The sequence below is a fragment of the Haliotis cracherodii genome, unplaced genomic scaffold, assembly GCF_022045235.1.
Source record: "Haliotis cracherodii isolate W230 unplaced genomic scaffold, xgHalCrac1.p SCAF_3, whole genome shotgun sequence".
Classification (NCBI taxonomy): Eukaryota; Metazoa; Mollusca; class Gastropoda; order Lepetellida; family Haliotidae; genus Haliotis; species Haliotis cracherodii.
Genome location: NW_027266286.1, coordinates 3379920 through 3394739, shown reverse-complemented (window position 1 = coordinate 3394739; position 14820 = coordinate 3379920). Strand labels below are relative to the sequence as shown.

Sequence of the window (14820 nt, the reverse complement as noted above, 5' to 3'; positions counted from 1 at the left end):
ACGTTGGGTCCATGACATACCAACTATTGGTGCACTGTCAAGACCGGGAGACAAGAGGCATTGTGAAAACCACGGTCAGTTAAACTTACTTGGTGGATGTAGATACAAGAAGCATACAAATCTTGGACAATGTCATCCAATCACACTTGCTAGCTTATTCACCTCGCACCCCATCACTCTACGGAAGCGGCTGGGAGTACAACTGGTTTCGATTTAGTGTAGCTACGCCTAATGATTATCAGGCTGTCGTATACAATTTTTGTTACGCAGTCGTAGTTCTGATTTCGAGGATATCGTCTAATTGTCAAGACGATAAGGGGTGTTTTCAAAAGTCCAGTGAAGCTGAAAAATGAATGGATGGTCACTGATAACAATCGCTGTTTTTGTGGATTGGCGAATATGTACAAAAACAATTGTCTGAACATCTAGGGTCTTTAAGTGTGCCATTAATCCTGGGGTTGTTGGTTGCAACTTACATGTTTCATGTGGCAGTGTATATTTGTGTGAGGCGATCGAATAATGATGAGTTGTGGTAGTGACCTTGATTTAGAGTGACCTCCCTTGGTTGTTTCTATGTCTAAACTCTTCCCCAGAGCGTGACACCTTCGTTTCACTACCTGCATTGAGAGATCCGCTGTGAGGAGCTTGACTTGTTTACAGTTGTCGTCACTTCATGAGCTACATGGTTCCAGTCGCTCCAGGCAGTATATTCGGGAAGGCTGGCTGTATCTTTATAGGTGAGGTGAAATTTGGTTTAACGTCGCGTCCAAGATTATCGCACTTATATTGCGACGTGCATGCACGTGTGCGTGTTTGTGTGGATGCTTATACTAGTCCGGACTGATGCCAGTTTATAGTGCTAGCTCACTGTGATACCATGCCGCAGTTTAACATGAATACCCCATTCAGACACAGTATACTGACTCCGAGCCGACCAGTCCCTGTTTTAGCTCCTTAATGCTGAGCGCCAGACAGGGTAACAACAAGTACCATCTTTTAACGTCTCTTGGTATGACGCGGCCGGGGATCGAACCCCAGAGGGTGCGGAATACCTGTCGGAAAACACCGAGGATTCTGCCTATTTCTAACGCTGATAATCGCAGAAATCAGATCTTAGTTCTCGCTCCGGTATCGCTTAACAAAGATCTGAGGACATCCCATTACGGGTCACTTCAGAACGACCTTTCACCCGACCAATCAAAGCGTCGCTTACTAGATCATTAAAGTGACAGTCGGGATGTGTTTTCTAATCATGCAACCTCGAAAACGTTAATATTCCGAACGACAGTTACGGCCCGTACGACTGATTCCGTCAAAACCATCGTCTATCTCTCGGTTCCGTGGGATAAACATTTGGACGGAGGAGGCGTTGCACAGTACGTGGGAAGCACTGCTGTAAATCTCAACTATATATTAGCCATTCCGAATGTTCGTTTGTTCAGTTTTCAAAATTTTAATCGAGAACTGTGTCAACTTACTGTTCAAGCGTAGTCTGAAATGGAAGTCGCCAGGTTGAAACGAGTGCCGTAAAGCTCGAGAAGGCTGCTTTCTAATTGGCTGATGCCGACTTCTAGTTGGTCATTTCAGTGGTCGGTCAAAGTTCGCGAAAGGTCGTTCTGACGTGACCCGTAATGGGATGTCCTCAGATATTTGTTTAAAGGCAGCGAGAACTTAGAACTTATTTTAATGAGAGTGTAGCGCCGATTCCTGGATTCAAAAACAGGACCACGTGCCGACTTTCATATTTAGGCCCATTATTGAATATTGCTGCTGCCACACTCTCCCCAAAAAGAAACGCACATGTGATTTTCTTTATAAAATTTCTCCATATTTCACCTAAAACGTTTTCACAAAGTTACTTATTTCACAAATGAAACTTTACAATGTTTTCTGATTGGATTACATCGCCAAAATGCACCGTTCGGTAATTTATTGACACTTAAAACGAATGTTTCGAAAATGCCACGAAATAAGCGAGGAATATATTTTGCATGCACTTGGCACGTGGTGCTCGGGGAAATAGAGCATGGGTGCATGGGTGCCATATTACGCTGGGTTAACGTTTGCGTGACATTTATGCCAGTCAGAATTGACAACAGACAGTATGAATTTGATCATGTGAAGTTTGACATTCAAAGATATTTGCCTCGGTTCAGAAAAAATCGTTTGAAATAAAAAAGACGTATGTAAATATTTTCACCTGTGCATTTCCTTTTTTGGTAGTATATATTGCTACATTGTATTGCCTTTCATGATCTATAACCTGCTCCTGTGTGTGTGAGTATTGCTGTTTGGTGGTGGTTGATCTTGTGATGTTGTTACCGCTTTCACAGTGTAGTTTGTGGTGCTGATTTCTGGGTTGACCTTTGTGTTTTAATCAACACGTAAGAGGCGTCTCGGGTTGCGTCCCTTGGGTGTGCCAGGAACATATGGGTTCGAATTCAAGAGTACGTCACATTCACCATGGTGGTAAACATGTAAGGTCTACATCGGGCTTCCCTCCAACATACAGCCGACAAGCCGGGACATAGCTGAAAAACATTTCGAAGTGGCGATAAATCAAAATCAATCATAAACTCATGAGATTCCCCTCTTCCCTGGTGAAAGCTTTCCTGGACACATCAGTTGACCTTAAAGTTGTAAATGCTCACAATGTGAGAAGACCATTCTTAGTGTCGCCGTGTGTTGTTGCAATGCTCGGGGCGGTCGGGTAGCATAGTGGTTAAAGCGTTCGCTCGTCACGCCAAATCGGGTTCGATTCCCGACATGGGTACAATGCGTGAAGCCCATTGTTTGTGTCCCCTGCCGTGATATTGCTGGAATATTGCTAAAAGCGGCGTTAAACCATACTCACTCACTCACTGTTGTAATGCTCCAAAGCATTCGACATTCGACATTCACCCACCGCGCGGTGGCATAGTTGCTTCAATACAAGTTACCACCACCCACACACACACACACACACACACACACACACACACACACACACACATGTTCTAAGTCTGAAAACAGCCAGTGTGTGCCTGTTTATTTGACATTCAGTTATTTTATTTCATATACTCAAACACAAGAGAAAATAGGATCAGATGATGCAACATCCTCTTTTAATTCTTTCAAAGAGTCGCTATTTGTGTTTTATGGGAAGAAAATAGACCCAATAGGACTTTTACAATTTTATTTAATAAAAATGTAAAACGAAATCATAATTTCAAATTGGAGTTTTGTCCAACAGGCTGAAATGAGTAGTGTGGCTATTACTTCAGAAATACGGATATCCTCTATGTATCGTTTTTAATTTGATTGCTTTGGAAGTTAATAAGTATACCACTCAACATTTGATTGGGATATCTGAGTGTGCAGGTGGGCACTAAATGTTTGATGTCATACGAAATAAAAGCGACAAAACCTTTCTATAATCATTCGCAAATTAACGATTCTGAGGCAGGCATACATTTTTTCACTTTCAGGAAAATATAGTGATTATATGGGCACTTTTTATGATATATATATAAGACATTAGAAGAAAAGAAAATCTTGAAATTATTTCAAAGACTAAACGTTAGTTTATTAGCATTGTAGCAGTATGTGATATCTCAGTTTATCGTATAATGGGTGGGTTTCTCTGCAGGATAAAGCCAAAGAATAAAAACGATATCCGTTGGGGTGATATGCGGATAGAGATGCAAATATCAAAGGTCAAGTAGGGACTACTTTCACTGTTTACAAACAAACATGGCGTCGCCCTTGTCATTCGGCGATCGAATCAGAATAAACCATCGGGAATCTTGAGAAACTATTGGGGTAATTGCTATCATTATGAAAAGAATAGTCCAATATACTGAAAACAAGTGTCTAACTGTGACGTAGCTAAGGTATTTTCAATCTCATTAAAATCAGATCTTAGTTCTCGCTACCGCTAAACAAAGATCTGAGGACATCCCATTAGGGGTCACGTCAGAAAGACCTTTCATCCGACCAATCAGGGCGTCGCTTACCAGATCATGAAAGTGACAGTCGGAATGTGTTTTCTAATCATGCAACCTCGAAAACTTTAAAAGGGGTATTCCGAACGGGCTTAACGACTGGATCTATACAATCTAGACCATATATTAGCCATTCAAGAATGTTCTTTTGTTCAGGTTTCAAATTTCTAAGCGAGAATGTGTCAAAATGTTTCGAAGCGTAGTCGCCAATTTGAAATTAGTGCCGTAAAGCACGAGAAAGCTGCCTTCTGATTGGCTAATGCCAACTTCTTGTCAGTAATTCCATTGGTCGGTCAGAGTTCGCGAAAGGTCGGTCTGACGTGACCCGTAATGGGATGTCCTCAGATCTTTGTTTAGGCATTTGAGGCATTTTACAAGTTTGGGCAGCTTTGGAGACATAAATTGTGAAACAATTTTGCGAGTGCACGGAATCAGAGGCCATATTTGTGCTTTTATAACTCTGCGGCTTGGAACCTTTTCCACAAATATAAATAGTTGGATTTTTCCGAAATATGTTTGAATTGTTACCTTGTTTCGTTTTGTCGCTGTGTGTACATCTGACTGCACTTCGTAACGTTATGACAGGACAGACTGCCAACAACGTCTGACCGTGACCGTGACGTCTCATTGACTAGGGTTAGCGAAGTTTCCCTTTTTATCAAAGGGCATTTACTTTAGCGGACTGACCGATGGACTGCCGCGAAAGGCAAGTAAAAACAATTCGTGTAGGCAATTGTTGTTTTGCGTATATATTCTTCCGCCACTGTGTAAGAAACCTATTTCCGTTGGAACTATATTGGTTACTGTCACTGTCCGACTGATATATCACTTACCCTGTGACGTAATTTATATTAATGCGGGGTGAGTGAGTGAGTGAGTGGGTTGGGTTTAACGCCGCTTTTAACAGTATTCCAGTCATATCGCGGCCTGTCAGCTTAATGTGGGAGGAAAGCCCGAAGTGATGCAGGTCTCAGACGTTTACCACTTTGGTGAAACCCACGAGCACGGGTATGGTGCTGACAAACCTAGAAACATAATCGTGGCGAACCGGGATACGAACCCACATACATCGGTTTCTGGCGTGCCCAAGGGACGCAACTCTGCACAGCGAATCGCGGCGCCTTAGACGACTGGGCCACCCGTGCACCTGCACATTCCAGGAAGACTTGCACTGTTTCGGTAATATTTGTGAGTGAAGGAAAGCGATTTTCAAGCACGGATTTGAAGAATGACATTATTTGAGAAAGATGTTATCACGCTTGTGTGTTTGGGGATGATCGCCAAGGCTCGCTAAATACAATGTTTATTCCCACTCGCGTGATAACCTCTATATCCCTTTCAAAAGTTGAGTGGTGTATTATGTGACACTATTCGAATGACAAGAAAGACGGTGTTTTTTCCCGGTATTTAATCCGGCTGGTACTGTACACGGTGAATAAAGACCCTAGATGCGGCCCTGGATGAACGGAGATATAGCACAGTTACAGCTGGATTCCACCTGGATCCAGTTCCAGTCGTAGTAGGTGTCGCCGGGACGTCGCACCAACGCCATCACGTACGACTTCTTCGGCATGCATCGCGACCAATACCTGTGACAGAGAATGTCAGGAGGGTTAGAAGGACAATGTCAGCAATGGCCATATACATAGTGTGTATTGATATAGAGTGAGTGAGTGAGTGAGTGGTCGGGAGACGGTGACAGGCAATAAAACCATGGCACAGAGTCTGGTCACCTGGCATACAGATATAACTATAATTCACATATTGGGCATTGATATAGAGTGAGTGAGTGAGTGAGTGATCGGAAGACGGTGACAGGCAATAACATCATTGCACAGAGTCTGGTCACCTGGCATACGGATATAACTATAATTCACATATTGTGCTTTGATATAAAGTGAGTGAGTGAGTGAGTGAGTGAGTGAGTGAGTGAGTGAGTGATCGGGAGACAGTGACAGGCAATAACATGGCACAGAGTCTGGTCACCTGGCATACGGATATAACTATAATTCACATATTGTGCTTTGATATAGAGTGAGTGAGTGAGTGAGTGAGTGATCGGGAGACAGTGACAGGCAATAACATCATGGCACAGAGTCTGGTCACCTGGCATACGGATATAACTATAATTCACATATTGTGCTTTGATATAGAGTGAGTGAGTGAGTGAGTGATCGGGAGACAGTGACAGGCAATAACATCATGGCACAGAGTCTGGTCACCTGGCATACGGATATAACTATAATAAGTCTGGTCACCTGGCATACAGATAAAACTATAGTTCCCGAAGGCAGGCAAAGGACACGCCACATGCCAAGTTCTCCTACACTGACACGGGTGGTGCCGTTCATTGTCATATCCTCAGGATTCACATATTTCTGGATTATCCAATCAGTGACACGGAAATTAAACATGGACGTGACATGGACAGCACCATTATTGTTTTCTGGTGAGATGAAATGGGGTTTAACGTCGCGTCCAAGATTGTTGCACTTACGTATATAGCGACTATTGTTTGGTTAAGATTCACCTGTCGAAGTGGCGGTCGGGTAGCCTTGTGGTTAAAGCGTTCGCTTGTCACACCGAAGACCCGGGTTCGATTCCTGAAATTGGGTACAATGTTCGAAGCCCATTTCTTGTCCCCCGTCATGATATTGTTGGAATATTGTTAAACGCGGCATAAAACCACACTCACTCACTCACCTGACGAAGTCGACTGAAACGTCGTGACAAACAACAGATAAACTGTCAACCATGGAGTTTTTGCTTTCATGTACAATCAACTTCTAAATGCCAACGGCTGTTTATTATGTATGTATATAAGATAGCTACGCGATAAATCGCAAAGAACAATAAAGAGCAAAGCGCTCGCAACTCTTTAATTGGACGACGTTATTTTGGATAGCGATACATCTAGTGAGTTGTTCCCCATAGATCTAGCTGGGCAACGTAGATAAAGGCAGTTGCCGAACGATCGCCTCCAGAAGTAGGAGAGATATGATAATAGGCATATGTAGAAAAGGTGCAGATAATCGACGTGATGTTTGTGAGGATTGTGGAAATGCTAAACTTAAACCACCTTTCGTAAAATGGACTTGTCCGACATTCCCCATGTTGGAGTCTATCCAGGGAGTTCTCATTAGCATTTGGGTAACTATTTTCAAACCTTGAACATTTTATCAACATCCTTAAAGAGGCTGTACATAATGTTGATATCTCATATGAGAAATAAACGATTCCTGGTCGTTGTTTATCTACATAAACATGGGGTTTATCTACGTAAATCATTGCTGGGAGAATAAACCACTCGGGGATGCACTCGTCGTTTATTTCTTTAATATAAAGACGTTCCACAGTAATCGTTAAGAAGACGAAGGTCCGGATCAAACGTCTTTCACTAAAACTCGAAACTTCAATTTCATATCTCAGGAAATGCTTTTATTTCATTCAGTCTCAATGGCTGTGAATTTTCACTAAAACTCGAAACTTCAATTTCATATCTCAGGAAATGCTTGTATTACATTTAGTCTCAATGGCTGTGAATTTTAAAGAAGATACTTGTTGGTAGCCATCTGAGAATTCAAACAAGCGATGTTGGCAAGCTGAAGTCTCAGCTGGTTAATTTCAGTGCAATGAGCCGCCTGCTGCTGTGTGCTTTGTACTCTCATTCATACACCCCCTTAATCAGCAGCATCAGCCGCGTGGACAGATGCTAACACCATCGGGGGAAGCACGGCGTGACGGGAATGCCCAACAATACTTACAAACGTTCATTGATCTTAATCGGAATTGATAATGTCATTTAGAAATAAATGACGAGGGATCTTGATGCACTAGCTGCGATATTAGGCCTATCGTGATCTTGAAAGGCAATTTATTCATGAAAGGACAATCTACTCAGTCTTCCTGTCATTGTAAAACACGGTGTATTACTGTGAGTAGTCCCCCGATACACGCTACCAGTATATACACAATGCAGTCAACATTCAAGGCATAGTAGACTTGCACAATCCTCTAGGGCAGTAATTATTAGTTTAAATCATAATTTTTAGATTATGTACAAAATAAGAACAAGTTGTCCCTATAAAAGACTGGAGTCCTTGCTGTCCACATATCTAGACTTGCCTATTAGGAGATTAGAATTACCACGCGTCCATAGACTTTTCTTAAAGTACAGCCTTGGAGCAAGGCTAACGGTATAGCGGCACACGGGAGTGTCCCATGTGTATTCTGTCTATTGGATCGTAGTGATTTTGTTACGAGCTATAATTCTGAAACTATTGACATTTCAATGTTGTACTAAAACAAATATACAGGACAAGGAAACTATTTTTTTCATTACTGGTTACTGAATCAATCCTTGTAAAACTACAGGCTGAACTTTCTTAAAAAATATCAAGATGTCATAATAATTGGTGTGACCATGTTCCCACAGTTTGAGTTACCTGCCGAGAGACCCGTTGCGGGCACAAGATATATCAACTATTTCACAAACAGATGTTACCGAAAAAAACCCAACTAAAACTTGTGATCTCGTATTGATAAATTCATTAAATGTGAAGTGTACATACATATAGGCTAATTCCACGCGAAAAGTCTATTGACACACGGAACTCAAACTCATGTTTGTCTTCCTAAAGAGCTGCCAATTAAGACATCCAAAGTCTGGCTGTCTGCATGAACAGTTTGTAGGGGTTTCCACTGATAAGTCCTCAAATTGCATAACTATATATGTAAATATAAAACGCCAACGCCAGAGAATAACCAGTCTCGATTATCCGCCGAAACAGATTCCATTGGGCGTAAAAGGCAAAACAACGTTGAAAATCACATGAATGGATCACTGAAAATCATCACCGAAAAGCATCACTTCATGGATTGTTTGATCAAAGAATTTGTGCAAGGGACATATCAAACAATGCCACATTGGCGAGTATGTTTCCTGAGGAGCAAATCTGACAAAACCACGCAACAGTACTCTCAACTTTTGACTCGACTGAAGACATGTTCATTCTTCTTTTGTATTGGATTCCAAAGCTTAAAAAATCTGCACAGCAAATGTGCCACCAAATCCCTGTCACAACGATTAACCACAGCCCCCAAAACAATCAAGGACGGACTTTCTAAATTCGGAGATAATATTTGAGAAAAATGGAATTCACACCGTGGGGATAATACAAGGCTGAAAATATTTGCTGGATAGGAAACAGGTTCAACTCTTTCAAAGACATTTATTTCCAACTTTGTACACCACTACCACACACGACAAATTTAAGGGACAACTTCATTTCTTCATCCACGTGCATATATCTGTCCCTAAACCTGATGAAACACGTGATAAAAAAAATCAAGACCAGCTACAGGTGCTATCGATATGGATAGTGTTATGTTGCACCCTATTTAAAACGGTTCACCACGAGCATATGGTAGGGACAAACCAAGACTTATGGTCGGGGCGATCTGTGAATCGAACCCACCACGAGCTGGTGTTATTCATTCCTGATATAGATCCGACTGGTTAAAGATTTGTAAGAATTATCGATAAAAGAATCAGGGGATAAGTAAGTTGAAGAGAAATTAACAGAACAAATCGAAAAAATACAAAATGCAAATTTCATGGATTATACTGGAACGCTTTCATGTACCGAAAAATACAAAAACAGATGTGGCGTGGGAGGGTCATTAGTCTCATGGTTACATCAGAAGGTCGCAGTGCTGATTCATCGAGTACAGTCCCCCTGAGACAGTTTGGGATTTATACAAGATAATTGCAAGGTAGTAAAGAGCATATGAACCCAGTCAGTGAACACAAAGCTGTGTCTCGTGGGCGGCCTGAGAAAATGATCGCTACCTAATTTTATTTCAGGTCTGTATTAAGCACGGGCGCTGTCAGCAGGCTATCATTTGGGTAATGCAAGACCACTTGCCGCTGTCACGCTTCCTTGTTAAATGGCCAGGAAGGGTTTGTTGTTTTCATCGTAGACGTATTGAAAAGGAAATTGGTCACCGGTTCTCGTCATAGCAAGCACCTAGTGGTTAGGTATACCAGTGATGTCATCGTGCCACCAGTTTCATAGCCTGCGAACTTAACGTGAGAAGTTGGAATTTAAAGATGAAAATTATCATGCTGTTTTATATGACTGTGGGTTGACATATACAAAGGTGTAAGTTATATCAAATGGTTTTGTTCAACAATGGCTCGTTTGACATAATCTTTTAGCTTCGGAAAGAAGCAGTAGAACAGTGTCAGAGTATGCAAGGACTGAAAATAGTTTCATATTCTCATGCCAAGAATAAATCAGTACATTATAATCGGTTTATGTCCGTTAACGGGTAATGCAAGGTTTGTGAGACGATGGGGGATTACAGTGCTATAGATGATCCCCCCAAGAGATACATGATCCAAGTGCAGGATGTGTTATAACCACGCCATGTTCTCAACATGGGGTATTTTTTCTATTTTCCATTCAACTAATCAATTTGTCAATCCATTTTCCAATATATCTGTCCAGTTATCAAGATGTTGTCAGCTCCATACTCGTGATTGTGAATAGCACCAAAACGGTCAATGACCTTCATCACTTCGGGCTCTCTCATACATCAAGCTGACACACGGTGATATAACTGGAATAATGTTCGAGGTAGCACTTATCTATATCTCCATCCACTTCTCTACATTTCATCCACTTATCTATATATCTCCATCCACTTCTCTACATTTCCATCCACTTATTGACATATCAACCATTTGTCTGCATATCCATCCACATATCTACATATCATCCACTTATCTATATATGTCCATCCACTTATCTTTATATCACCCACCGATCTATATATCCATCCACTTATTTACATATTATCCGCTTATCTATATATCATTCATATTTCTCTATATCCATCCACTTATCTATATATCATCCACTTCTCTATATATCATCCACTTATTTACATATCATCCACTATTCTCCATATCATCCACTAATCTACATATCATCCACTTATCCATATTTCATTCACTTATATACATATCATCCACTTATCCATATATCATTCACTTATATACATATCATCCACTTATCCATATATCATTCACTTATATACATATCATCCACTTATCTATACATCATTCACTTATATACATTTCATCCACTTATCCATATATCATTCACTTATATACATATCATCCACTTATCTATATATCATTCACTTATATACATATCATCCAGTTATCCATATATCATTCACTAATATACATTTCATCCACTTATCCATATATCATCCACTTCTCTATATATCATCCACTTATCTATATATCATCCACTTATCCATATATCATTCACTTATATACATATCATCCACTTATCTTTATATCATTCACTTATATACATATCATCCACTTATCCATATATCATCCACTTATCTATATATCCATCCACTTATCTATATATCATCCACTTCTCTATATATCATCCACTTATTTACATATCATCCACTTTTCTCCATATCATCCACTAATCTCCATATCATCCACTTATCTACATATCATCCACTTATCCATATTTCATTCACTTATATACATATCATCCACTTATCCATATATCATTCACTTATATACATATCATCCACTTATCCATATATCATTCACTTATATACATATCATCCACTTATCCATATATCATTCACTTATATACATATCATCCACTTATCCATATATCATTCACTTATATACATATCATCCACTTATCCATATATCATTCACTTATATACATATCATCCACTTATCCATATATCATTCACTTATATACATATCATCCACTTATCTATATATCATTCACTTATATACATTTCATCCACTTATCCATATATCATTCACTTATATACATATCATCCACTTATCTATATATCATTCACTTATATACATATCATCCACTTATCCATATATCATTCACTTATATACATATCATCCACTTATCCATATATCATCCACTTCTCTATATATCATCCACTTATCTATATATCATCCACTTATCCATATATCATTCACTTATATACATATCATCCACTTATCCATATATCATTCACTTATATACATATCATCCACTTATCCATATATCATCCACTTATCTATATATCCATCCACTTATCTATATATCATCCACTTCTCTATATATCATCCACTTATTTACATATCATCCACTATTCTCCATATCATCCGTTAATCTCCATATCATCCACTTATCCATATATCATTCACTTATATACATATCAGTCACTTATCTATATATCATCCACTTATCTATATATCATCCACTTATCCATATATCATCCAGTTATCTATATATCATCCACTTATCTCCCTACTCCCTATCATCCACTTATATACATAACATCCACTTGTCTCCATATCTATCCATTTTTCTGTATATCACCCACCTATCCACACATCCTTATAATAATAATGATAATAATAATAATAATAATAATAATAATAATAATAATAATAATAATAATAATAATAATAATAATAATAACTACAGATTTATAAAGCGCTGGTATCCAGTTCGAAGAACTGCTCAAAAGCGCTTCATTTGAGTCTACACAAAAAGGAGACATTACACAGCTAGGAAAACACAAAGCCTCAATACTCCAAGAAAGATTTGGTGAAAAGATAGGTTTTGAGTCTTGATCGGAACAAAGTAGGACTGTCAATGTTCCTAATATCCAATGGCAGCCTATTCCATAGCTCAGGGGCAACTTTGGCGAAACTCCGACCTCCAAAAGTCTATATATATCTATCTATATATCTATATCTATCTATATATATATATATATCTCATCCCTCAACCATATTGCCATTCAGCTTTCTTTATACAATGTATATACATGATCTACTATTCATTCATTCACCAGTCTTCAATCAACATGTCTGTGTCACGGGAAGCGGAAAGAATGGAAGGCAAGAATCAGGTACTTCCAGATCCAATTTCCGCGCAATATTAAATTAATTATCCCTATCTACATCCACGTTGACCCTTATCTGCCCTAAGCTGTGCGATGTGACTGAGAAGGCGATGTGTATTCCGGACACGGCTTAACTGTACCTAGTTTATCAAATTCATCTTCACGATGATTCCTTGCAAATGAGTATTTTTCATTCAGTCATAAAAGCTGTTAATCTATATTGAGATTCCGTGATAATGGATTCGACGTATTTAGTATTAACTGCCATAACAATATCATATTTAACTAAATGGAGATTTTACAAGTATTTATAGTGCCCCGTGGAGATTCTATATCAGAAAAGCCCCATAGGTTCTGATGTATGCATATTAGGAATTTGGACGACCGTTGATCATTCTTTCAAACAGTACACCTGGTCGATCAGTTACAGACCGCTGTTATATTTTGGGGATATTGCTGATTGTGTTTGTTTGTTTGTTTGTTTGTTGTTTAACGCCGAACTCAGCAATATTCCATCTATATGACGGCGGTCTGTAAATAATCGAGTCTTTACCTGACAACCCAGTGATTGACACCATGGGCATCGACCTACACAATAGAGATAGGATGGCATGCATCAACCAGGTCAACGAGCCTGACCACCCGATCCCGTTAGTCGTTCCTTACGACAGGCATGGGTTGCTGAAGACCTATTCTCTACCCGGTTGCTTATTGTGACGTAAAACAGAAAACAAATAAACATTTGACGCCCAGGACTATTGTGTCATCGTTGCTACCTGTCTTTACGGTAGAACCTCATTTCTTACACCACTTTTACTCGCATTTTGTTTCAATGATGTAACGGTAATATAATTTCCATCCATCGATTGATTCAGAGCTAGCGAACCCTTAATATTGCAACTATGTTTAAATAAACTGTGACGTTGCATGAGAAACTCCATACGGTTTCTTCACATGATGTCAAAGTTGTAGCTCACTTGGTTTTATGTTTTTTTCTGAGATACCAAAAATAAAAGCGACAAGATCATTTCCATAATTGTTAATTGTTAAAACTTACTTTTTTATGAAAATTGTATGAATGGCGGTTACTACCGGTAGGGCAGGACATGCTTATCCTCTTCGCGAACACCTGGTGTTATTACTGATCTTCAGTGGTCCATTCTTATAACTTTCACTGCTAATATGCCCTTTACGCCAAATGGAATCTGTTTCGGCGCATAATCTAGACTGGTTATTCTTTTGCATTGATGTTTAATATATTTAGAATCACTATCAAATAGTAATGATACCAGATGTTCGCGCAAAGGTGAAGGTATTTTAAACACATTTAATTCCACAAAACTTTGTGATACGTTTCTCTTTTCACAGATATATGGAATACCTGACAGTGGAAACAATCATGGTGTATTAAGTATAAAAGTAGGTAAGGTTAACTGGTAAAGTCAATTTCGAGATAATGTTCTACTTTGTTGGCCATTCTAAAGTAACCTTGGGTCAGACAGGGAACAAATTGCTTCCACCCACACAGTGACCGATGGGGTCACTTGGAAGTGCTTAGACCCAGAGGACATCACACAGATCAGCAGGTGCGAGGTCACGCAGTACCACAGGCAGCAGGTGCGAGGTCACGTGGCCTCCAGGGTTCAATGTCACGAGAAAGTTGAGGTTGAGGAAATCTCAATGGAGAGAGGTAGATGCAGTGGAGTAGTGACACACTGTCCTACTTACGGGTAATTGTATGTTTTCAACACCCACTAGTGAATGAAACTGACAAGTACCTAATGGTCTCTTGCAATGACCACTGTCTGCCCACAAAATGGGCCTGACACCACTGTACTTATACAATAAAGACTATGGCATTATACTGATAAGA

The 14820-nt window shown here is 39.6% G+C and overlaps 1 protein-coding gene across 2 annotated transcripts in view; it reads right to left on the bottom strand.

The window, feature by feature from the left end:
• Positions 1-4353: 4353 nt before the first annotated feature.
• The window catches only part of LOC139474699 (uncharacterized), a 49284-nt gene continuing 38817 nt past the window's right edge, over positions 4354-14820 (bottom strand). For both annotated transcript variants that reach the window (XM_071257799.1, XM_071257800.1), the window contains exon 6: positions 4354-5572. In XM_071257799.1, the coding sequence (XP_071113900.1) occupies positions 5428-5572 (145 nt within the window). In that variant the 3' untranslated portion in view covers positions 4354-5427. The remainder of the gene's footprint in view (positions 5573-14820) is intronic.